This window comes from Hippopotamus amphibius, chromosome 17 (assembly GCF_030028045.1).
Source record: "Hippopotamus amphibius kiboko isolate mHipAmp2 chromosome 17, mHipAmp2.hap2, whole genome shotgun sequence".
In the NCBI taxonomy this organism is placed as follows: domain Eukaryota; kingdom Metazoa; phylum Chordata; class Mammalia; order Artiodactyla; family Hippopotamidae; genus Hippopotamus; species Hippopotamus amphibius.
Window position 1 is genome coordinate 35,837,985 of NC_080202.1, and position 25,226 is coordinate 35,863,210.

The 25,226-nt window shown below is 53.3% G+C and overlaps 1 protein-coding gene across 1 annotated transcript in view; it reads right to left on the minus strand.

Annotated features, from left to right (window-relative positions):
* Positions 1–565: 565 nt before the first annotated feature.
* Positions 566–25,226, minus strand: part of ITGA3 (integrin subunit alpha 3) — a 31,781-nt gene continuing 7,120 nt past the window's right edge. The window contains exons 2-26 of the mRNA XM_057715545.1: positions 24,234–24,361; positions 23,830–23,909; positions 21,373–21,622; positions 19,760–19,846; positions 19,169–19,376; positions 18,536–18,732; positions 16,790–16,878; positions 16,527–16,663; positions 16,273–16,359; positions 15,258–15,325; positions 15,048–15,184; positions 14,321–14,470; positions 14,125–14,222; positions 13,681–13,828; positions 13,351–13,419; positions 12,657–12,736; positions 12,469–12,546; positions 11,848–11,950; positions 11,565–11,747; positions 11,252–11,374; positions 10,404–10,517; positions 9,367–9,465; positions 6,155–6,280; positions 5,633–5,775; positions 566–4,880 (exon numbers count right to left, since the gene is read on the minus strand). Coding sequence (XP_057571528.1) covers positions 5,665–5,775; positions 6,155–6,280; positions 9,367–9,465; positions 10,404–10,517; positions 11,252–11,374; positions 11,565–11,747; positions 11,848–11,950; positions 12,469–12,546; positions 12,657–12,736; positions 13,351–13,419; positions 13,681–13,828; positions 14,125–14,222; positions 14,321–14,470; positions 15,048–15,184; positions 15,258–15,325; positions 16,273–16,359; positions 16,527–16,663; positions 16,790–16,878; positions 18,536–18,732; positions 19,169–19,376; positions 19,760–19,846; positions 21,373–21,622; positions 23,830–23,909; positions 24,234–24,361 — 2,950 coding nt within the window. The 3' untranslated portion in view covers positions 566–4,880; positions 5,633–5,664. The remainder of the gene's footprint in view (positions 4,881–5,632; positions 5,776–6,154; positions 6,281–9,366; positions 9,466–10,403; positions 10,518–11,251; positions 11,375–11,564; positions 11,748–11,847; positions 11,951–12,468; positions 12,547–12,656; positions 12,737–13,350; positions 13,420–13,680; positions 13,829–14,124; positions 14,223–14,320; positions 14,471–15,047; positions 15,185–15,257; positions 15,326–16,272; positions 16,360–16,526; positions 16,664–16,789; positions 16,879–18,535; positions 18,733–19,168; positions 19,377–19,759; positions 19,847–21,372; positions 21,623–23,829; positions 23,910–24,233; positions 24,362–25,226) is intronic.

Genomic DNA, 25,226 nt, shown 5'->3' on the forward strand with positions numbered 1-25,226 from the left:
GACGCTGCCAATGGCGGCTCACAAACAACTCCCCGAGCGCCAGTAGCCGCTCGCCCCGGCACGTGGCTGCCCCTGGGCCCGCCCCCTTAACCCCGTGTTTGCCCGAAGCGGCCTGTTGTTTTCTGGCGGCCGCGCGGAGAGCCCGCCTCCTCCCCCGGGCCTGGCCCGGGTTAACCCCTCTCTCCCCGGAGGCCCGTTAATCCCCTTCCTCTTACACGCGTTCCTTCGCCCGCTCCCTCCCCGCATCGCCTTCACTCGCCTTCCCTGAGATGGTCCGGGTAGCTTTCGACGCAGTCCTTTCCTCCCAAAGGGGCCTGATTCAGCTGCTCTCCGTTAGGTGGTCTGGTGGGTTCCCAGTCCTGATGACGGTGACCCCGACTGTGACTGTTTGTTTGCTAACTTCGGCATCAGGATGCAAGCCCATGATCTCTCATAGACACACGCAACCCACCCACGTCCACAAATATCCAAGCAGCTCAGGAAAAGGCGGCATTTTGCTTTTCCCGTTAAGGTTTTTAACCCAGAGTCAAAACCCTAATGTCTAGCGGCGGCTACAATGAACTTTTCAAAACACTTTTATTTTATTATTCTCCACTCATTTGACCTGAGAAAGCAACCTTTGTCCGCACTAGGCTTCCTTAGAGAAAGGTCCTGCAAGGTGATGTGTGCTGGAGGCTGAGAGCTCGCCCTTGCCCAGCAGCCCGGCTCTCGCGTGGGAACACAGCGCGCCCTCCTGTGGTCGAACGCGGTATGTCCTGTTCCCCCCACGCCTCCCACTTGCCCCTTTGAGGTGTTTTTCACTGTTCAGTCCTTGGCGGGCACTCACCAAGTGCCTAATAGGTGCTAGGCTTATATGCTGGGAACGGGAAACATAGACAGGGCTGGGACATGGTCTTATCCCTTGGGAGGGAGCTACATAAGTAAATAAATAGTTATAACAGAATGCAGTTGTAGCCAATGAAGAGCTATGGGCAAGGCTGCACAATGGAAGGGACTGCCGTAGCTGAATGAATGATAGCCCGTGTGCCAGGCACTGTTTGCATGCCTCATTTGGTTTAATTCTTCAGGCAGCTCTACTGTGCTACTGTTATCCCCACTTTATAGATGAGGAAACAGGTTCAGGGATCCTTTTCAACTGCAAATCTGAAGGCGTTACTTCCCTTGCTCACAGCCTTTTGATGGCTCTCCACTTCTCTTCATGTGAGCCTTTCCAGTTCTCACACGACCTGCTTTGCCTTAGCTCTCCAGCCTCACCTCCAGCCTCATCTTAACTCTCCACGCTCTCCTGCTTAGCTCCCAGCCACGCTTGTCTGCTGCCTTGAACCAGCCTTCGACCTCCCCACTGTTGCAAATGCTGTCTCTGAACCCAGGGATCATTCTTTCTTCTCACTTTCGCCTACCCATTCTTCAGGTCCCTGACCCCCCAGGCTGGGTTACGGGCTCCCTCCAAAGGTTGCCTAGGCCTCCTGATCTAGCACTATTTTAGCTTGTCACACTGAGTGGTAATCATCTGATGACTCATCTGTCTCCCCAACTAGACTTCAAGCTCCGGGAGGGCAGGGCTGTGTCCGTCCTGTCCACTGCTCTGTCTCCAGCACCAAGCACAGCACCCTTGGAGATGGACTTCCATACCATTATGGAAGTTCATACTCTGAACTTGGATTAAATTCCTCCTGCCGACATTGCTGCAGGGTGGTAGCAGGAGTGGTGCAGTGTGGTGTATCAGTCAAGCTAGGTTAGGTGATGGGAGGTAACAAAACCCCCCAAATTTCCCGCCACATGTACAACATGGGTTGGTGGTGGTGGGGGGGCTCTCAAGGACTCAGACTGACAGAAGCTTTATCTCAACACAGGCTTCCACAGCAGCAGAGTTAGGAGAAGCAGAACTGGGAGAGTCTCACCCAGTGATTAACTGTCTCCGGCCCAGAACTGTGCCCCTTCCCTCTGGCTGACAACTCATTGGCCAGAATGGCCTCACATGACCTCATCTAACCAGAAGGGCCCAGGAAGTGCAATCCAGCCCTGTGTCCAGAAGAGGGAAATTTACCTTATGGGTTCTTTTAGTGATACAAGAGCCAAGACCCTCTTCTGAAACTGTGTGGAGGTGCTGCAGCTCCAAGGAGCTCAAGAAGCTTGGCATTATTAAGGGTCCTTTTCTGTAAAGTGGACGTTACTGCATCTCTGCCAGAATGTTTCTTTCACGAAAGTGTAGCTTCACCAGTCCTGAAAAATGACTACTTATTCTCACAGTGTTTGTGTGAGACAGTGTGTTCTCATCCAAAAAGTTGCTCACAGGAGGTTGGGGCTGGGCCTGTGAAGCTGGTCAGAAGGATGCGTAGATCCCACTTCTTGCTTCAGCAGGAAGTGGCTGCAAAGGACTGGACCAAACCGGACTGAACTCTGCTCAGCCTGAGCTGGGTTTTGACATCCCACATGTGTATTATTCCTGGCTCAGTGACTAACCCAGATTCTGGAAAACAAACTGAGGTCTCCAGTTACTGGTTCTGAGAGCTCTGGGTAGGGGCTGGAGTTTTCCTGGAGGAATGGGGCATTTCAATATCAATCAGTGATAAATCCCAGCACAGAAAGTGAGGGGGTGGGCTCTGGTAGAGAGGGTGGAGGGCAGACAGCTGCCACAGGGAGGCAGATGTCAGGAGGAACCGGGATAGCGGCTGGGTCTCAGGGCTCTGAGTAGCTGAATTGAAGATCTGCCTCTAGGCTTCTCTGGGTAGTAATTTCCAGCCTTCTTTCTTGCTAAAGGTCACCACCTTGGGGACAATTAAGAGAAGGACCTGTGCCACAATTTAGGACAACCATAGTGCAAAGGAAGCGGCGGCGACCTTGACCCAACGCTGTGGCTGTGGGCTCAGGACAGAAGCACGTCTGGAGGAGCTGCGCCGACCAGGGCTACGGGTACTGCTGCCCAGAGGCTGGGGAATGGATACTATGACCCTTCAGTTCTTCCAGCCTTGGGTCACTGGTTCACCTTCTGATCTACTCATCATAGTGCCTTGGCCTGGTTGTGGGGAAACTGAGGCAGTAAATTAGGTTCTTATCTGAATTTAGCCACCAGACGAGGGCTCTCGGTTCTCCACCCATGCACTCAGCCTTGCTCCACCACTACCCAGGAATACCTACTTTTACAGCAGAGTAGCTTCCTGCCTCTTCCAGAGCCTGCACACCACCACCTCTACCAGCCCTCCTCACCCAGGGCCAGCACACTATCCACCAAGAAGCTATTTTGGATTCCATCCAGTCTACTCAGGTCTTCCCTCTCATCTGATGTTCTGGACCTCAGTTATGTGACCATGACCAGCTCTTAGGCTGGGGCACCCCTGAGAACAGGAACCAGTATCTCCACCATAGAGCTTCACCCTCCCAACCTCTAAGAGCCCCGCACCTGGCTTTGTCCACCTGGGGGTCAGCTAGGTATCATGGTCCATCACACTGAATGGTGTTGGTAAGGCATGGGGGTGGATGGAGGCAGATGCAGTGTGTACAAACTGGGAGCTGTTTACTGGTTGCCATGAGAAGCCTATATACAAAGAAGGCACAAGGAGGGGGATGGAGCTCCCCTACTACAGTACCATGGAAGGGGGGAGGGGTTAGGGAGGGGGCCTGCTAACAGGCAGGGGTCAGGAGAGGTTTTCTGGAACCAGCCTCAACTTCTAGAATAAGCCACAGGGGAGAAGGCAGAGCTAAGCTGGCTCTGAAAGCCAAGGACAGCCAAGAGCTCCACTTCTAGGTCTCCAACCCATGGTCAGTGGGGGCAGACTGAGGTCTGGCTGATGTGGCACGATGGGGCTCCCTCCCTGTTCTACATTCAAGTGTCGCTCCCTCTGTGATCTCGTGGGGGTTCCTCCAGGCCTTCAAGGCCAGGATGGTAATGTGGGTGAAAAGTGGTATCTGCTCTACATCCTTCCAACATCTCCTCGGCCCAGGACTGGTCCCCTTCCTCTGTTGAAGATCCCATCGTGCTCCCAGGGCAGTCCTGGCGCAGTGTGTCCTGGCTGCCTAGCACCGTGTCCATCTGTGTTTCTTTGGGCTGAATTTCCTGGTAGTGTGTGGGATGCCATGGCTGAGGACAGAGGTTTCGCAGGGATTCATGAAAGAAAGCCATCCTGGGGAATCTTCTTTCTAGTTCATTCTGCTCTTGGGTCTCAGCATGCCAGGTCCTGTGAACACCCCGTTGGACAACCTCAGGCAGGCTCCCACTCTCTGGCATGGGTGCTGGGAGCTGCACCGGGGGCCTGGTGGGCTGCTCCCTGTCAGTAGTTTTCATCTCGAGGTCAGAGTCAATCCAGTGACTATGGCTCACGATGGGTCCAGTGTGAACAGGGGAGGTGTCACCACATTGGGGGCCTCTTCCTCCTGGCTCTGGCGGAGGCCCTCTGGCTTGGCTTTGGCACAGGCAGTGGCTGGGACACGCATGTCTGTGCACCATCCAGGGTGCACAAGCACAGTCTACAAGCAGTGGGACCCACATGCGCTCATATGTGTCCAGGGCACAGGGCTCTGGTGCTCTGCAGTGCTAGGTCCACGGCCCCAGCCCGCCTTCAGGGCGGAGACCATGGCTGGACGGCACGTGCATGCACTTAAAGAGGTGTGTGTGCCCGAGCCTGCCGGTGCCAGCCAAAGGCAGTGGCCCCTGTGGATTGTCAGGGCACGACTTATGATAAATAGAAGGGGACACTGGGGGAGCAGGGGTGGGAACAGGGAGGATGTCAGTAGTATCGGTCCCGAGTCTGCCAGCTGGTCACCCAGTGCTTCTTGGTGGGCAGGGTGCCCCCTGGAGGTGGGTAGCGCTCCTCCTCCCGGATCCGCACTGCATGGTACTTGGGCATGATCCGGTAATAGCGGGTCCGCTTAAAGAAGTCACACTGGAGGAGGGGAGAAGAGGAAGGCCCTTAGCATTCAGCTGTTGAGCCAGTGGGAAGATGTTCCCAGCCCCTTCCTTCCCCACCCAGAGGTGCTCAAAGCCAGGACCCCTACTCAAACACAACGTCATCGCCCTGCGCGGAGATGGGGAGGACAAGGTTCCCCACCCCAAGCCCCCAAGGAAGGAGGAGTTGAGGAGGGCAGAGAGGAGAGGAACAGGCAGATGGAGACAGAGGGGCAGTCGCTGAGGCTGCTGACAGAATGGCTAGGAGGGGTGGTGATCTACCCAGACCACAATGTCGGGAGGGGTCCGTTTGTCACCGCAGGGGGCTCCCAAGAGGAAATGTGCTGGTTCCCAGAAGAAGGACACCACCTGTCCCCTCCTTCTCTGGAGGTGGGGATGGGGGTGTGGAGTCACTCTGAAGGTTGTCTGTGGCCTAGAAAGATGGGGCCTAGCCTTGGCCTTGACCCTTTTCCAATCCCCAGGAAGCACAGGGGGCACACGGAGGGTTTTATGGCTCCCTCTTGGGGTCCCAAGTCCTTGAGGGGCTCTGTGGGGAGGCTGGTGAGAGCAGACACCCCGAGCTCTCCCAGGGTGTGGAGGGGAGGCCAACAGAGTGGCCTGCTCTTTGGGGTGGTGCTGGGACAGAGTGAAGTGCAGAGAGGGCCCATAAAGGAGGAGGAGCAGATAGGACAGAGTCAGAGGCCCCAGCCAGCTGGGGGCTTGGGGAAGAGGGCCCGGAGGCCGTGTTACCCAGGTGGGCCGGGGGCAGGGGGCCGCCCCCCTCAGTAGTCGTCCGTCAGCCTCTCTGTCTCTGACGGCTGGCTCTTCATCTCCGCCTTCTGCCTCTTAGCTTCATACAGGGCGCGAGTGCGGGCTCGCTTGAAGAAGCCGCACTGCGGAGGGGAGGAGGTGGGGAGGGGCCGTCAGGGGGGGTTGGGGGGGGGGGTCCTTGCCAGCAGCACTCATGAACTGGGGCTTAGGGCAGGGGAGTCTGGGGGCCTGGATCCCAGCCCCAGCTTGGTGACATGGCAGGAGTCAGAGCTCCTGGTTCCCCTTTCCAGCTTGAAGGACCCCCATTAACCCAGGCAGGTGCGTCCTGGGTGAGATGAGGATGGGGCAGGGGGTGCAACTGGGAGCTGGGGAGAGGTGGGGAGGACTTGGGGGATGGGGGGTGAGATGGAAGTGAGGACTGAGATGAAGGGAGAGTTGGTGAGGGTCTGCTGGCAGGAGGTCCCGGAGTGGGAGTCCCGGTGGCAGGCTGGGTGTCCTAACCTTCCACAGCAAGAGGATGATCAGCCCCAGCAGCAGCAGCCCGGCACTCACAGCCACAAGCACCAGCCACAGCTCGATCTCGGCTGGCAGCTCCTCCACCAGGTCAGAGTCAATGTCCACGGAGAACTGGAGGGGGTGAGATGGGGCTCAGCCCTGTGTCCATGCCCTTAGGCTGGGAGCTCATCCTTTTCGTTCCAGCTGGACCCAGGACACTGCTTTTATTTTTTTTTTAACTTTTTTATTTTTTACAATAAACTGCATATATTTAGAGCGTACAATTTGGTATCCCAGTCTCCCAATTCGTTCCCCCCCCAAACCCTCCCCGCTTTCCCCACTTGGTGTCCATATGTTTGTTCTCTACATCTGTGCAGGACACTGCTTTTTGATCTACTGCCAGTAGGGGGCACTCAGGGACTGGTAAAGCCCCTGCTGGCCCACTGACAGCAGATTCCTCCATCCTCCCCTTTCTCCTAGGTGTGGACCTGGCTCCAGAGGAGCAGCCTCAGATCTGGGAGGCAGCCTGGAGTCTGGGTTTGCAACCCACACATCCGGGCTTGGGTACCAGCTCCATCCTTCACAAGATGTGGGACCCTGGACAAGTAATTTCACCTCTCTGAATCTCCATTTCATGCTCTCTGATAAGGGGATAATAATGCCTACCTCATAGTATGGTAGAGTGGCCAAAAGCATGGGTTCTGGAGCCAGACTACCTGGGTTCAAGTCCTAGCTGTTATTCACTAGCTGTGTGACCTTGGGCAAGTCACTTAACCTCTCTGTTGTTCATCTGTAAAATGGGGATAATGCTAATAATATCTACATCATAGGTTGCTGGGGAGGATTAAATGTTTAATATGAGTAAACTGCTTCGAGCAATACCTGCTACACAGCAACACTCCATAAATATTTACAAAAAAACAAAGAATGCATAGCATACAGTATCATTTTTTCTTCCCCTACAATGAAGACCTACATATATAAAATATATATTATAATATATATGTTTTATAATATAGTTATTACACATATTTTACATATATATTTATATATACAAAAATATTTTTCCTGACTACACATTATTTCTTAAAAAGTTATTATTTTTTTTAAAAAGATGACATAAAGAAAATTAAGGTTCCCAGTAATTTTACTCCATAGAAAAAGCTATCTTCAATATTTTGTTGAATCTCTTTCTATATTTTTAAATGTATGTTAAACATATATTTCTTTTTCCACATAAATGGGATCTGTGTGTACTATAACACTCTTCTGCAACCTTTTCCATCATCTTTCAATGCCAATCAATAAAGATCAACCTAATCTCTTCTGATGACTGAAGTCATTGTAGGAAATGTACCATAAGTTACTGAACCAATCTCCTACTGAAAGACATTTAGGTTGTTTCCAATTTTATGCCATTACAAACAATGCTTTTAAATATCCCCATATATTTATGTTTGCAAACTTGTCCTATTAGCTCCTTAAGATATATTATCTTGTGCAGGATCAAAGGAAATGTGCAACTAAAAATTTAATAGATATTGACAAATTCATCTCCAAAAATAACCCATCAATTTATATTCCAATCAACAGCTTTTCCTTCTACCCCATCAGCACCAGACAGCATTATTCTTTTTAATATTTTCTAATAGGATAGGAAAAAAATCTCATTGCTGTTATTATTTTTCTTTACTATTGAGTTGAACATTGGTATTTCACCCTATGTACAATGCCTGTTTATCTTTATGCCGCCCTTTATCTTTACATATTAAAAATATGTCTATCAATACTTTGTCATATATGCTATAAACTTTTTAAAAAGCGATATATCATTTGCCTTTTTAGTTTACCATCTCTTTTGTTATACAGAATTAAAATTTCATATAGTCTCTTATAACTGATTCACTTTGCTGTACACCTGAAACTAATACAACATTGTAAATCAACTATACTCCAATAGAAATTTTTAAAAATAAAATAAATTTTCACATAGTCTAATTTGTCAAGTTTTTCCTTTGTGATTTCTGGGTTTAATAAAATAACTCCCTTTCTCCATAATTAAAGATTATTATTAAATTATTTCCTGAATTTTCTCCTGGTATATTAGATTTTATTTCCTATATTTAAATATTTAATCTAACTGAAATGTGTTGTTGCTTATGGTGTGAGGCAGGTGTTTGCCTTTACTTTCCAAATGTGTTTGCCCAATACTACTTAACTGTCTACCTTTTCCTCCTGATTAAAAGTGCTGGACTTCCCTGGTGGTGCAGTAGTTGTGAATCTGCCTGCCAATGCAGGGGCATTCCCGATCCTTGGTCTGGGGAGATTCCACATGCCATGGGACAATTAAGCCCATGTGCCACAACTACTGAGCCTGCGCTCTAGAGCCTGAGAGCCACAACTACGGAGCCTGCACACCACAACTACTGAAGCCCATGTGCCCTAGAACCCACATGCCACAACTACTAAGCCCGTGTGCTGCAGCTACTGAAGTTCAAGCACCTAGAGCCCGTGCTCCACAGCAGTAGGAGCCACCACAATGAGAAGCCCACGCATCACAACAAAGAGTAGCTCCCTCTGGCTGCAACTAGAGAAAGCCTGCATGCAGAAACGAAGACCCAATGCAGTCAAAAAATAAAATAAAATAAATAAAATAAAATAAAAGCCATCTGTATAATAAATTTCTGTTCTGTTCCATTGATCCTTCTTGCCCTTCCTTCACAACCTAAATTTATTTTATGAAATGTACTATAATGCATTTAACCTACTCTTCATTCACCTCCTATATATATCCTCTCCATATCTCCATTTACATCCTTTTCATAACAAACTATTAGCAATTTTGTCATATTTATTCTTCCATATGTAACTCAGAATCAAGTTTGGGAACTTTCTTTTCAAATTTCCACAGAGATGGAACATCTCCACAGGGATGTCATGCAGATCAAATAAGCTCAAGCAGAGGTGCTCAACCCTGGCTGCACAGCAGAATCACTGTGGGGGGACTTTCAAACAAACCAGCACTAGGGTCCCACCTCCACAGACTCAGATTTCATTGCTCAGGGGTGTAGTCCAGACACCAGAAGTCCTTCAGAGGATTCCAATGTGCTGCCAAGACTGAGACCACGCAGCTCAAGTGTGTGAAACTGCTCTGAAAAGATGACCTGTGCTCCCATGTCCTGGTCAGGCACTGCGGTCTCCCTAACATGCTCACTCACCCGCACTGTCTTGTTCTCCATGTTGATGGTGGGGACACTGGTTCGGAGGAACAGGGTGGCCCAGCTGGATACCCTGACTCTGTCAAAGTCTCTGTAATCCTGGAGAGAGTAGAGAAGCAGCCAAAGCCCCTCTGAGCCTCCCTCCTGACTCTAAACACCCCCTCCAAGGACACCCTCCCTCCACAGAGCATCCTTAAGCAGCACCCCAAAGGACCTGACCCTAGGCCTCTCCTCCACACATAAACACGCAACATTCATTCACCCATCTGTGCGTCAGGTCTTGCGCTGGATGCTGGGGCAGCAGAGACAATGAAGGTCACAGTCTAGGTCTGGCCTGTGGGCTAAATGTGGCCCATGACCTGCTTTTGTAAATAAAGTATTTCTGGCACACAGACACACCCATTCATCTACACATTGTCTGTGGCAGCATTGTGCTACTATGCAGAATTGAGTAGTTGCAACAGAAAGCGCGTGGCCCACAGAACTGAAAAGATGTTTAATCTAGTCATTTACAGAAAAAGTTAGGTGTAGGTGGCACGAGAAGGCTGGCACTGCAACCCAGAACAGAGTGTGGTAAGTGTCATGCGTGGCTTCTGAGAAAGTTCTGTGGGTGTCCAGAGGGGAGAGGTCATTTTCAGCTGGAAAAGTCAGAAAAGACCTGGTGGTCTCCGAGGGAGACTGTGAAGGCTGAACAGAAGTTTCCATGCAGATATCACGGAGGGGAGCTGGCACCCCCGGGGAAGGAACAGCACAGACTAAAGCAGGGAGGAGGGAAAGTAACGGGCACATGACAGAATGAGGGACATGTGAGAGAAGGTCAGCTTGGCTAGAGACAAGCTTATGGCATGTCCACACACAGATGCACAGACCAACACGGCCATGGCACACAGGGACAGGGCACAACCCAGCACGCACCAGTCTCCATGCAGTCACGGACACACACGCGGGCACACACATGTGCTCTGGCCTCACCCTCTCCCTGATGCTCTCCCCGCCTGGGTGGGTGGCAGTGGAGACCTCCAGACCCCGGCACTGACCTCGATGAAGGTGCTGTTCCACACTCGTGCCTGCACTGTCACGTTGGTGATGACGGGGGCATCAGGAATGGGGCACTCCAGCCACACACAGCGGGTGCGGTCACTGCCACAGCTCTGAGGTGGGCAGGGAACACAGGACACAAGACAATCTGGGTCTCTAGATTCTTCAGGCTTTGCCCCTGGCTTTGTCCCACCCATGGCTGACCTGAAGGGGCCTGCCCTCATCCCTTCGCTCATGCATACTCCCCGGCAACCCTGTACTTACCTGTTTAAGGCACAGTCTTTGGGCCAAGCATATATAGATGCCAGCGACAGGGAGAACAGGAAATCTGATCCCTGTTCATGTAAATGGGGCCCAAGCCCTAACGCCACCTTCCCAAACCCTTTGTTCCTGCCGGCTCCCTCCACGTGGGAGGCCACGCCTCCCTCTCCACCCAGCTAGGCCTCAACTTACTGTGCAGGCCTGCTCCCCACTCCCTTCTGGCAGAGGGTGCCCTGTACCCCATCTTCATCTTGCCTCTCCCCATTCCCAGCCCTAACGATCAAAGCTTTGAGCAGCTATATCACCCCCAACAGGTTGGGGCTCCTGGGAATAGAATGGGTGTCTCTTCCTTTGGTCCACTGGACTGGCTGCTCCCCAACACAAGGCAAGGGCAGCGGGGTCCCTCTGAGGGCAGACGAGTCCCTCACACTGACTCGGGGTTCCTGAAGGCAGGGGCCACATCACCTCATCAGACTGGGGTCTCCTGGAGAGCAGCACCTATCTTCCTTGCTTCGCGTGCCCCAGGTGCCCACCCACCCTGTGATGGGTGGGCACAATCCCCTCCAACCCTGCCCTGGCCACTCACCAGTTGGATCTCAGACTTGGCTTTTTTGGCAGCAGCCAGAGTGACAGGCGGGGGGCCCTGGCCTCCCCCTGGGTCCAGCTGTCGCCGCCTGCGCTGTGGAGATGGCGGCCTGTCCCCAGGAACCTGAAGGGGGAAGAGGCGATTTGCTGGCGGAAGGAGCAAAGAAAAGGAAAGAAGGAAAGGGCAGGGGGAGGGGCAGGCCCCAGAGATGTACAAGGGGAAGGAGAGGGGGACACGGAAGACACAGGCCCTTCTGCCCTGCAGCTTGCAAAGGAAATGAGATGCCAGTGAATGCTTCCCCTGGTGTCCTTACAGAGAGAGTGAGGTTGAGAGGGTTGACGAGGTCTCCAAGTGGCCGGCAGTGCCAGGACCCATTGCCGTGGACAGTGATCTCCGTGGGGTACAACAGCCACTTGCCATTGCGGACTTCATAGGGCCACTCCAACCCCAGGACCAGAGTCCCAAGGGCTGCCAGCCCTTCTCCCATTGGGCCCACCTGTGGGTACAAGGGGTGTCATGGCCACTGTCTCCTGAAAAACCACCTCCATCTTGCCACCCCCCAACCCTTACACCCTCGGACCCAGAGGTCCCCTTACCTGGAACTCGTATTTGAGAGCGCTTCCCACATCCTCCACAGTTTTCATGCCAGCCTCGCCCATCACTGTCCCCCCAAAGAAGCTTTGAAGCCGGTGACTCACCCTAGGGGTAAGAAAGATGCTGGCGTCACAGGAGATGGGAGGGCCCCTTGCAGGGGGGTGGGCACCAAGGTCAACTACAACTCCTCTGACATCAGGCAGACCTGAGATAAACCCCAGCTCTAGCATTTACTAGCTGCATGGCCTCAAGGAAGTTATTTAGCCTCTCTGAGCCTCAGTTTCTTAATCTGTAAAGTGGGGTTAATCTGTTAAGTGGGGTCACTGTATCATGGGGCTGCTGTGAGAAGACAACGAGATGATGTATGTAAAATCCTTAGCACAACAGGCTCTCATGAAGTGGTAGGGCCACACCAACACCTTAGCCCCAGAGTTGCCAATTCCTCCGCTGCTACCTGCTTTGCAAGGAGAATAATAATAACAATAATGATAGCAGTGTTCTTATGTCTCAGCCTGAGGATACCAAGCCAAGAGAGGTGTGTCAGAGGAGGCTGAGAGACACCTTAGGGAGGGGAGGGCCTAGCTCAGGCCCAGCAGGCTGGGGCTGGGGGAAGTGGTACACACATGCTGAGTGAGGCCTGGAGTGTGTAGTCCACCGTTAGGGTCAAGGTCATGGGCCGCAGGTCATCCTGGTGACTTGACCTGGGGAAAGAAGGCACAGGGTCGGGGAGGAATGTGTCAGCTGAGGCTGGGGTGGGGGGGGCCCAGGACACCTCAACCCCGACATCGACTGGATTCTCGAGGTCACTCACGTGGAGAGCTGCAGCTGTGCCTGGAGCTCCCTTGTGTGCAGGGTCACCCCAATGACCTCAAAGGCAATGAGCAGCTCCATCTGCCGTGAGGGTGAGGGAGACAGAGAGGGGTGTTTGGGGCCAGGCAGGGGTGATGCCGTGGGGAAGAGAGGAGCTGGCTGCTGCGTTAGGGAGTTGGTTCTCTGGCTTCCTCCTCCCATTCTGGGTGAGGTCTCCACCTCCCACCTGTCTCCACTCTTCCACCTTCCTAGCCTCATCTGTTTCCCTTTTCCCCTTCTTTTCTGTTAGTAACATCCCTGCTACTTTGGAGCTATCCATACATGACCTTGAGCAATCACTGAAGATTTCTAAGCCCATGTTTCCTTTCTGTAAGTCAGCATCTACCTCCTCAGAAGGTTGTAAGAATTATATCATACAAAAGGACACAGCATTGGGCTCGGGGCCTGGCACATAGTAGGTGCTCAGCAAAATCGGTTTCCTCACCTCCACCTGCTCTAGCTTTGTGCATGGCTTCCTAGTGGTCCCATTCTTCTGTCTTTGGGTCTCTCCCAAACCCCTACTGTATCCCCCCTCGCCCACTCTGGCTCTTTGCTTCAAGGAAGCCTGGGAAGCAGGCAGGCAGAGCGGGCATAAGGAACTCATCAGGGGAGCAGTATGGAACCCACAGGGCTGGGAGGGTGTGGTCGGTGCTCACCCTCTGGTTCCGTTTGAAGGGGTTCCCCAGCTCACAAACGATGGTCTCGTTGGCTTGGCAGGCTCCAGGCTGAAGAAAGAAGACAAATCAGGTCTGGGTGGTCAGACTAGGGCTTGTCCCGCCCCTCTCCTGCGGCACAGGGCCTGAAGCCCTAGAGGCTTGAGAACCGGGTTCCCCTAGCACCAGAGACACTGCAGGCACCTGAGGAAGCCCAGCCCAGAGGAGGAGGGGAACACATGGCAAATTACAACACATGTACATGACATGTATGAAGGATGCAAACACATGACGGAGCCCTGGTTGGGCTCTGAGGGAGTGGAGAGCACTCACAGGGCGCACTGAGGACAGCAGGAGGGCGGGAGGCACCACCAGAGTGAGCAGCGCCTCGTGGGCGTCTTCCCCAGCCCGCTCCCGGCTCGGGGTGTTGGTCACGTCGATGCCCAGGAGCAGTTTTCGGAAGTCTCTCCTGTACTGGAGCCTGAGAGGCGAGGAGCCCCGGACTGAGCCCCAACCCTCGGCCCCGGGTCCTCCCCAGATCTGTTAGGCCCCGCCCCTCTGAAGAAAGCCCCTTTTCTGGCCTAAGAAGTCCAGTCTTATAACTCCCACCTGGCTAATTAAGGTCCATCCTCTCCGACTCACCTCTCCTGAGACCCCGCCCCTCAGATCTTACCCGTTCTCTTCCCACTTCCGGACAAATAGGGCCCCGCCCCTCAATTCCCGATGCTCCGTGACGTCCGCCCCACCCTTGACCAATCAGCGCAGCCCAGAGCGCACCTGCTCAGCTGCTGCCCCTGCTCAGACACGAAGGCCGCCCGCATCTGCAAGTTGCTGTCGCACTTGTTGTCCTGCCCGCACTCCTTCTGGAACTGGACCTGGGGGTGGTCGGAGGCGTGAAGGGCCCACCACCCACAGCGCCCTCTCGCCCCACAGCTCTCCGGGCCCCTGACCTTTCGGCCCCGGTTCCACCCACCTCCGTGTGGTTCTCCAGAGCCTGCGCCTGGTTGAGGACCGGGTAGGCGTCCAGGGATCGAAGCCCCAGTCGCGGGCGCTCAGGCATCCGCACAGGTAAAGAGTAGTTCATGGAGATGACGATGGGTCGGAGTTTGTCACGGACGTTGTCCTGGGACAGGAAGGTGGGCTGAACCCAGCTCTGCACTGTCCTCCAAACCAAGTTGAATCCTCACATCACCCTAAACCCACAGGGAGGAGCTGAGGCTCCCCCCCACCTCAACCCTGAAAACCCCCTGTAAGGCTGAACCCCCTCAGGTCTGATCACCAAATTGACCCCCTTTGTACCACCTTTATCCGCAAGTGAGAAGGTGGGGCTCCTCCTCCCTAGAGATCCCTGGGGGGGTGGGCTGAGCCTCCGTTCGTCCCTGGGGTCCCCAGGTTGAGGTCTCCCTTTTCACCCTGATGTCCCAGAGAGAGCTTGAGCTTGCCCCCACTAATGAATGCCTTTTCCCCAGAGGTGAGCTGAGGCAAGAATTTCACACGCCTCACTTTGGCCCCCGTCCCCACTTCAAGGGCCTCTCCCTCTCCTGTACCACGAGCTGGGTGCTATGTACTGTACCCTCTACTTACCTATGGCCTTCCAGACCCACCCACCACCTCTGTCTCTGGGGAGACCTTATGCCCTCACCCTTGACCCCTCCTCCTGGGACCATGGAGTCCAGGTGCCACCCCTCGCCCTCCCTCACCATCAGGAGCAGCTCCAGCGTCTGGCAGTGCATCTCGGGCATGGAGAAGAAGCCGTGGAAGACAGCGGACTGGCTGAGTGCAAAGCGGAGCCGGGGTGGGCGGCGGTCCCGGTCGGCCTCCAGAGTGTAGGCCAGGGCTGCAGGCACACAGGGGGGTCAGCAAGTGACCAGGTGAGCGTGCCCCCCCTTGCCCTGCAGCCCAGCACTCACTGATGTTCCGCCTGTAGTTGGGGTTCCCAGCACTCTGGTTGTAAGCAAAGCACAGCTCCACCTGCACGCTGTTGAGGATGGGGGACATACAGGAGAGTCTTGTCGCAGTGGGACCCAGATATCCAGGCCCTGGCTCTCACCCCCTTTACTGGGCAAGGGGAAGCAGGGCCCTTCAGGGAAAAGGCTGGGGCAAAACTGGGGAGTCCACAGAGCTGGGCTGGCCTGTCCCTGGCCCCATCCCTCCCCACTCTTATCAGAGCCATAGAAAACAGGGTTAGAGGGCACCAATGGGGAACCTGAGGCCCTGAGCACAGAAGCAGTTGCCTGAAGTCTAGTCAGTTGTTGGCCCAGCCCAGTCTCGAGCAGGATCCCCAGTCCAAATCTCCTTCCCCACCACCCCCTGCTTCCCTGCTCTGTCTCCCTCTGCTTTCTGACCCAATATTCTAATTCACACACAGACCTTGGGGTCATCACCATCATTACTGTAACCATCTTAGCAACTAACATTTTTTGAGCATTTAGGGTTTACAGACTGCCATGCTAAGGGCTTTTTGTACATTGTCTCATTTGATTATCACAACCACCCTGTGAATTGGTTATTATTAACTTTGTTTTATAGGCAAGGAATCTGAGATTCAGAGATTAATTTGCTCAAGGTGACTCTCTCTCCTTCCCCACATCCCGTCACCTAAGTGTTTCTCTTCCCTCCTCTTCTAGGATCTCACTCCCAGAGCCCATCCCTGCCACTGCAGTGAGCATAGCTGGAATCTGAACCAGGCAGTCCAGAGCTCCCACTCCCAACCGCCCTGCCCTACTGCCCGCCCGTCTCCCAGTTCACCCATTACCTCCTGCAAGGAATTTTGCTTTTTAATGAGGTTGGGTAGGGAGGGCAATGCTTACCCAAGAATCAACCCTTTAGTGGTGGGATATCAGGAGTTGCCAGGGGAGGGTTTTGGGAAGATTTTCCCATACATCAGGAGAAATGGATGGGCAGAGTGGGGCCTGAGGGTCTCACCAGGAGGTGGCCGTGCAGAGTGCGGGGTCCAGTACGGATGGCCTGGCCACCAAGGTCCTGTGGAGGATGTTGATGACAGGCCGGGCCCTGCATAGAAAAGCCACAGACATCAACGCCTCTGGCTTGCCCCAGGCCAGGCCGGGGTCGGGGCTCAGGCTTGCAAGGACCTGGTGCTGAAGGTGGACAGAACTGGGGCTCCATGCAGACAGGGATGGAGGAGAGAAAGGCCCCCACCCACTGTTGCCCTGGCTCACCGCAGCAGCACGATACGGTCTGACAGGCTCCCCACCAGCAGGTCCGGGTAGAAGTTCTCATCCACATCCACCTGCCCACTCAGGGAGTAGCCGAAGGTGGCCAAGCCGGGCAGTCCCAGCTTCTCTCCGTGGATTACCTGAGGGCAGGGGGAGGTGGTGGGGACAGGCTCTGGGGTAGGCTCCAGGGTGCAGGGCCCAGGGGGAATAGGGAGGGGCGGGTGAGGGAAAGGAGGAAGGGCCCCCCCATCTGTGTCCATCCATACCTGCTGGGGCTGTCTGAGGAGCCCGCTGGAGCTGCCGTGGTAGATGTACACGTTGCCCAAGCCCTCAAACGGGGCTCCCACAGCAATGTCTGGAGAAGAGAGACATACAGGGTCACCCAGGCACTGTGGGCCCCACGGTTCCCCAGCCCTGTGCTCCAGGCCACAGAGCCCAGCGTGGCATTCACCTCCCTGCCAGGCAGTGCTCAGAGCATCACGGAACAGAGCTCTGTGGTTTAGGATTAAAACCAGGAGCACTGGGTACCCAACTGCCTCTTTTATAGAAGGGAAACTAGGCCCAGGAGAGAGAAATGACTTACCCAAAGTCACACAGCAAGTTAATGTCTCAGGCAGGCCTAAACCCCAGATTCCTGACCACCAGCTGCTGTTTGTTTTCCCTTATTACAGCACCTTCCCTCTCTCCCACCAACTGCCCCTCCAAACACCTGGTTCTTCTAATGACATCTACCAAAAGGGTCACAAAAGCAGGTGTTCCCCATTGGTGACTTTGTCAGGTAGTTATCAAGTACTCATCTCATCCAATCCTCACAAGAGTGCTGGCAGTAGGTACTACTTTTTTATTTTTTGGCACTAGGTACTACTGTCCCCACTTCATAGGTGAGGAAAAAGGCTCAGAAAACCCACAGACAATGAGCAGAGACGAGGCTATGAGCCCATGTCCGTGTAACAGTGGGGGCTGGGATTTACTCACAACACTATAGTGAACTTGTTAAAATGTCCAGACTTTTAAATTCTAACCATTATTTCCACAAATAAATCCAAAATGTTTTGTCTCCTTAAACTTTCTAGTTTGCTGCTTTTGATCTGATAAGGTCTAGGTAACCAGAAAGCCAAGCGTGTTAGAAGCGTTCATAAAGGAAGAGAAAGTAGGTCCTGAGTGACAACCGGGCAACTCTTGTATCAGTAAGTGCTTGGGCTTCATTAACTGAACTTTCTAGCACCTATTTTAGCTCTTTAGAGGCTTCTCTGCCTTCCTTTTGGTTTTCAGAGATGTTCTGGGAAGTTGAGCTTGTCAGAGAAATGATTTCCAGGTACGTCAGGTGATCCCATGGCAACCAGGCTCAGCCCCTTGACTTGCCCTCTCCTTGACACACCCCATCTGACTGGTCCCCAAGTCCTGCAGAGCAGTAATGACAACCCCTGTATCCGGGACTTACACCTTGCCCTAGCGCTTGACAAACCGCACCTGATGTACTATGTTCTTGATCTTAACACCCCCAGCCTTGTTCCCCACCTCCATCCATCCCACATCTCCCTCCAGAATCATCTTTCATGGTAGCAAGCTATCGTATCAAGTCCCTGCCCCCAAACCTTTTTGGACACCCCTCTACCATAACCCAAATATAAAGCCCTAGTTTTTCTGCCTGGCTTTCAAAGTGTCCACCCCACCCCCACACTACCTCTCCAGACTCATCTCTGATGTGAACAACCCACACCCACTAGATCTGGGCACATCAGGCAAGTAAGTGTACCACACTCATGCTGTACCCTCTGTTCCCTCCACTGTGCACTCTCAGCCCAGCCTCTGATGCCCAGTGGTACGTTCACTCCTCCAGGAGGTCTTCCAGGCTCGCCTCTGTGAGGGCTCCCTTTGCACGCTCTCTCTGCAGCACTGCTGTGAGCTCCCCAGACCTGGGCCCCAGCCTGTCTCCTCTTCGGACCCTGTCAAGCCTGGTATGCAGCTGGCTCTCAGTCAGTGGATGCTGGGGTGGGAGTGCTGGCTCATACCCTGGAATCCATCCTGGTTGATGTCACCAATGCTTGCCACAGAGAAGCCGAAGGCGGAGCGACTGGGGCCGTGAAGAAGGAGGGAGGGGTGGGCTGGGAAGGAGGTGCCTGCCTGGTTCATGAAGACATAAATGGCACCCCCTACCTCCTCCTTCCGCTCAAAGTAATAGGGGGCACCCACCAGAAGGTCCTGCCACCTGCACAGGAGAGAAGGAGGGGGAGATGGGCCATGCAGCATAACTCTTATTTAGCAGACACAACTGTGCCAGGCAGGGCACATGACTCTACAAATGGCGCCTCTGGCCATAGGTCGTGGGAAGGACGTGGAAGTGTCAATGTGACCCGTCTAATAGAAAACGCATGTTGTGGAGAAGCCATGTAGACACAGATCACACCCAAACAGCCCACATCCACTAGGGCCATACAAATGACAAGGCATAAGACAAGGAGATGCAGGCGTCATGAAATTGACATGCAGACACCCAGAATCCCATGAAGTCTGATTGCAAATCCCTGCAAACAGCATGCACAGAAAGGCAGAATTGCAAGCCTCCATTTCTCTGCCCTGGCTTGGGCAAGCCCACCCCCCTCACCATTCTCCCCGGCCACAGAGAAATGTCCCTGGATTCTCACCCATCATTGTTCAGGTCTGCCAGGGCAATGGCGCTGCCAAAATAGGCGCCCACCTGTGTGCCCTCCAGCACCTGCCTCCTCCGCAGGTCTCCACCTGCCTCCTGGCTCAGCAAAAAGACAGCGCCCACATGCTGGTGCCGAGGAGCACCTGTCACAATGGTGATGTTCGTGGGGTGCAGGATGGCACTGCCCACCTGCATTGTGTAGCCTGGGATGGGGGGAAGATGGTCAGTCGAGGCTCCAGTAAGGTCTGTCCCCTTCTACTCTTGGACTCATCTCCCAGTACCCCCCCCCCCCGCCCGTTATCTTCTATTCCTCTATTCTAAGTTGGGCAAGAAAGTGGACCTTGGATGCCCAGTCCCCAGTCCTGCCTGCACACTGGACCATGAGCTCCATGAGGGTCATGACTCTGCATCTTGGGGGCATACACATGGTAGTCAATAACTGTGTGCTAGCTGAACTAAATGCCACTAGTCTCACTGTACCATGGCCTCACTCTTCCACCAGACACTGCAGGTGAGAGGGCCAGTGTGTCAGGGACTGAGCTTCCTTCCTCCTCTTCACCCAAAGGGCCACCACAACTGGACTCACCAATATAAAGGTTTCCTTGGTCCTCTGGGTCCTTGTAACTATATTCGGATAAATCCCAGTCCTTCCGCTGAATCATGTAGCTGTTTCCTTGACGAGGATTTGAGGAGGGGGAGTATAAGTCACCACTCCTTTCCTCCAGCCTCCCCCTCCCCCGATAAGGATACTAATAACTCCTTTTATTTGTGAGTACTTTACCATTTGCAAATCACTTTCTCTTTACTTTAACAATTCTGTGAGATAGAATGATGACCCCCATTTCACAGATAAGAAAAGTGAGGCTCAGGGATGGAGAGCCAGTTGTCCGGCCATGGCTGGTACCCAGTCATCCAGGCACCTGGATACTAGATGATGTATCCCCAACCCTAGACACGAGCCAGACTTCACACGATTTATCTCCTCCTAATCCTGCCCCCAAACTTGGGCTGCCTACCTCTACCCTGCTCCCCAGGGCTGCTGCTGGAGAGTATCTGTGGCCCTGCCAAGGTTCTAAAGGACCAGGGGGTGGGAGGTAAGATAGCAGATTGAGCAGAGGCCTTGGCCTAAGGTGAGCCCCGAACTGTGACTACACCCTGGGCTACCTGTTGGTCAAGAGGACAAAATAAATAATTCACTGGGATGTAACATACAGCATAAGAAATATACTCAATAATAATGTGATCACTTTGTATGGGGACAGATGGTTTCTTGACTTACAGGGGTGATCATTTTATCATGTATTTAAATGTTGAATCACTATATTGTACACCTGAAACTAACATAACATTGTACGTCAACTATACTGCAATTGAAAAAAAAAAAAAAGAACAAGATTCTGGGCTCCCTCTACCTGTTGGTTTTGCAATAGTAGGTGCGGTAAGGGAAAGGGGTCCCTGTGGCTACAGCCTGTGTGATGGGGAGAGGCAGGTGGAGGGGGTGTGAGCCATCAGGCTCCTGACAGGCAGTATGTGGCATGGCAGATACAAGCATGAGTTTTGATACAAGGAAATCTCTGCAGCCCTCCCAAAAGATTGCCCTGTATGTATTGACATGAAGAGATGCCCACAATTTATTGATACGTGAAAAGGAAGTAGCAGAACAGTATGTTTAATGTGATTCTGTGTGTGTGTGTGTTTCTTAAGATACCTATGTATTCTAAAATGTCTGGAAGGATCCACGAGACACTCAGCAGTATACACTGGGAAATGGGACAAGGGAGATGGGGAGAAGAGGGCACTTTTCCTCTTTATTTTACTGTACTATTTAGTAGTTGTACCAGGAACGTGTTTTATTTTTTAATAAGTTTTGAGATGGTTAACCTGGAGTCGGATGGACCTGCATTCCAGTACAGGTTTCAGAACTTACTGTTGGCCTCGGTTGATTTACTTCACTTCCCTGAGGCTCAGTTTTCTGTAAAATGGGTATAGTAATGCTTGTATTTTAAGATTCATTAAGATAATAGGTGTAAAGCCTCTGGTACCTAGAAGCACTTTAAAATAGCAGAGGTCGAGGTGCTTGCTGATGTTGCCAAAGGGATGCTCTCCTCTGCCCTCTTGCGTGGAGGCTCTGGCAGGCCACCCCAGGGCCTAACAGGGGTGGTGGTCTCTGCTCCTCTTTCCTTCCCCTACGGTCCCCACCTTTCCAGTTGTAGGCACCAGGAGCGCCAAAGTACACAGTGTTTCGGGTGAAGCCGCCGCTGGTGCCCAGCTGGCACATGCCCGTCTCCAGGTAGTCGGTGTTGCTGTTGCACATCTCATTGTGGTAGGTCTGCCAGTCGTCACTGGGGTCCAGCTCCAGGTCGTTGCCCCTCACATAGCACTTGCCCACCATGCGCCGCTGGTCCTCTGACCCCGACCACAGCACCTGGGTGTAGCGGTGGGCACAGACCTGGGGACACCCCCCCCAACACACACAGCTGAGCCCACAGCAGAGGCTCAGGAACAGCATCTCCCTGTGCACCTCTGGCTTTGCAGGAAAGGAGTGGAAAGAGGTCTCCTGGCTTTTCTTTCTTCCTATAGTGATGCTTGGATCTGCATTGCCTTTCCAGAATTCAGAAACCTGCTCTGAAGGTTGAGAACACTATTTGGAAGACTAGAAGGTACTGGATTTGAGAGTGGCTTAGAGATCTTGGCAAAACAAAAAAGGAAAAGGATGAGGGAATGTGGGATTCAGACTCTTGGGTCTAAAAGGAACTAGAGGGACTTTCCTGGTGGTGCAGTGGTTAAGAATCTGCCTGCCAAAGCAGGGGACATGGATACGAACCCTGATCAGGGAAGATCCCACATGCCGAGGAGCAGCTAGGCCCATGGGCCACAACTGCTGAGCCTGCGCTCTGGAGCCCATGAGCCATAGCTGTTGAGCCTGTGTGCCTCAACTGCTGGGGCCTGTGTGCCTAGAGCCTGTGCTCCTTGACGGGAGAAACCACCGCACTGAGAAACCCACGCACTGTGGTGAAGAGTAGCTCCCGCTCACCACAACTAGAGAAAGCCCGCGCACAGCAACAAAGACCCAGCGCAGCCATAAATAAATGAATAAATGAATAAATTAAAATATCATATCCGTCTCTTTACAAAAATAATAAATAAATAAAGGAGCTATATACAGAGCAGGTTAGGAATTTGCTTCTCTGCTGTCCTCCGATGACCTGCCCTCTTAATGACAGGATCAATATTAGAATAACAACAACCATAGCAGCAGCAGCTCACACTTACTGAACGCTCACTACATGCCAGACACAAGTCTGAGCTCTTCACATATTCATTCTTTTAAGTCACCTACCAGCCCTATGGAGTAGGGATAATTATCTTCCTTATTTTAGATAAGGAAACTGAGGCACAGAGAACTAAGAAATCTGCCTAAGATCTCACATCTACAGAGAGGCAGGGGATATTCAAACGAAGGCTGTCGGCTCTGGGGTCTGAGCTCTTAAGCGCCAGGCTGTGCTGCCTGTCTCAAAGCTTCTCCCGCACACAGGAGGGACTCCATAAAGAGTTATCGAGCAAATCAATCAGGATAGGGTATTTGTAGAACAGCCAGGGGCCAGGGCAGACCCATAACCACACCTAGTTCTTGTGTGCTTGCCTTTTGTGTCCCCTTCCAGCTGTGAGCCATACCCACGCCCAGGCTGGCCTGAGCCCATCCCAAGTCACTGCGAAGCTTCTAACACTGGCACAGTGCGGGGCACGCAGGACATGCTCACCAAAACCAGGCTGAGTGAATGGATGGGTGAGCAGAAAACTGCTGAAGGGCCCAGGATCTAGAACTGACGTAAATGGAATCCTGGAACCACACCATCCTTAACAAGAGACTAGGAAAGGTGTTTCAGTGAACTGGTCAAACCCAGAGTTTATGACAGTGTTCAAAGGTGACAGAAATCACAGCAGTGACAAGCTACGGGGGGACGGCTGACTGGAAAAGAGTGCACTTTCTGGACGGATGTCAATATGCTATTTCTTTAATGGTTTTTGGTTACATAGGTGTATAATTTGTCAAAACTCAACTGAAACTTAAAATCTGTACATTTGCTGTTTGTAAATGTTACATGAATTTAAAAATGGAAAGTAAGGTGTCTCTCTGGGACTCCGAAATTGAGATCCCAGGGGCCAGCACTGACGCATGCAGGCAGGAGTTGACAACGGACAGCAGGGAGTGGCCCCCAAACCCCAGCTGGGCGAGCTGGGGCAGCAGGGCTGTGCCTCTTCCGCCAGCCAGCCTCCCCAGAAGGAGAGCGCCCAGGTGGCCTGAGGCCCTCTCTGCCCTTTCCATCTCGCAGTTCCCTCGGTTCGTTCCCACAAAGGGTGAGCACCCCCACCCTCAGCCCCATTCCCCGGGGCGGGGCAGGGGGTGATGCAGACAGGACCCAGGCTGGCCCTTGGGAGAGCGCCAGATTCCCTCCCCACCCCCCACCCCACCCCAAGTGCAGGATGAGGGAACACACATGCAGGATGTGAAGACACACAGCCACAGAAATGGACATTTGCAAGGCTCAAGCTCATGCACAAAGGACCCTTCTCCTGCCCTCTGCTTCCCTCCCAAGCTCCTGGGAGATGAAGGAGAGGGCTGGAGTGGGGACCCGACAGTGAGTGCCCACTTACCAGAACTCTGCCGGCGGGACCCTGGCTGGCCACAGTCACCCCAAGCCACATGTCCTCGATAAGGTGATGGTCGGGGTCATCTGTGGACGTGAGAGGGCTCATGAGCCAGGGCACCTCACCCCATCCTCCCAGCGTCCAGTGCCTCCAGGGGACAGGGGTTGGTCTCTCCCGGATCTTCCACTCCAGCAGGGCAGCCCTCCCTCCCCACCATCTCCAGCCCATCATAGTCTGAGCTCCACAAATCGCATCTGGTCCCACTCTCCTCTAGGGCTCCCTCTTCCTGGCTGGATAAGAAGGAACTAGAAACCACCCAGGTGAGCCTCTGTCTCTTCCAGTCATTCTCTCTGTGGAACCCCCTCCACTAGGCTCCTGACCTAGCACCAATCCTCAGGCCCTCTCCTCACTTTTCTCCGCGATGTCCATCCGCTCACAGTCATCCTTGCTGGCACTGAGTGGGCACAGGTACACAGCACCAGTCCGGTTGGTATAGCCATCAGGCACGGCGAGGTCCCGGGGGGCACCAGCCAAGAGCCTGGGGGTGAGAAGGTAGGTAGACCCAGGCTCATAGTCCCCAAAGCCCACTTCAGACAACTCACTGCTCAACGTGCATGTACCAAGCATCTGCTCTGTGCCAGGCTGTGTGCCAGGCTCTGTGGTCAGGAGATGAATGGCTCCCCGCCTCTGCCCTCGAGCAGTGCCCAGGGTAGAAGAAGGCAGGCGAGGAGACAGACACCTGCGGTCAGCGCCTCGTGAGAGGAAAGCAGTGAGCAAACCAGCCCAGACTCTGTGTGGGGGGCGATCAGGGAGGCCCACAGAACAGGGGCCCCTGGCCTGAGTCTGATGACCAGGGCTCAGCAGGTGAAGAAGGGGAGGAGGGGCACTGCAGGCAAAGGTCCAGGATGTGCAAGAGCCAGGAAGCGTGAGCAAGAGGGTGACTCAGGGCTCTGCAAGGCCCTCGGTACAGCTGGAGGCCAGGAACAGAGGGCAGGCTGGGAAGGGGAGCCACGGAGGGATTTTTGAACAAGGGAGCGACATGGTTTCGGAAGGACCATTTTGGCATCTGAGTGACATAATCAGATCTGAGTTGGGAAGGAATGCTTGGCCTCTGAGATGAAGGTAGATGGGAAGAGAGCAAGGCTGGAGGAGTCCTGTCACAGGGTTCAACTTCCAGGGGCCCGAGGAGAGGATGTGTGAGGCGGTGGGGAGGGGTGGGTGGTCGGAGGGCTGGGTCCTACCCCTTTACGCCATCTGAGGACTCAGATCTTGGGGCAGACACTGAAGAATGTAGGCAGGAAAGGACAACTGACCCCAAACCAGAGCCGGGTGAGCTGAGTTCAGCAGGGCCCTTAAGTGACCTGGGGGATGTCTACCTGACACTTTGGACAATGTGACCCCAC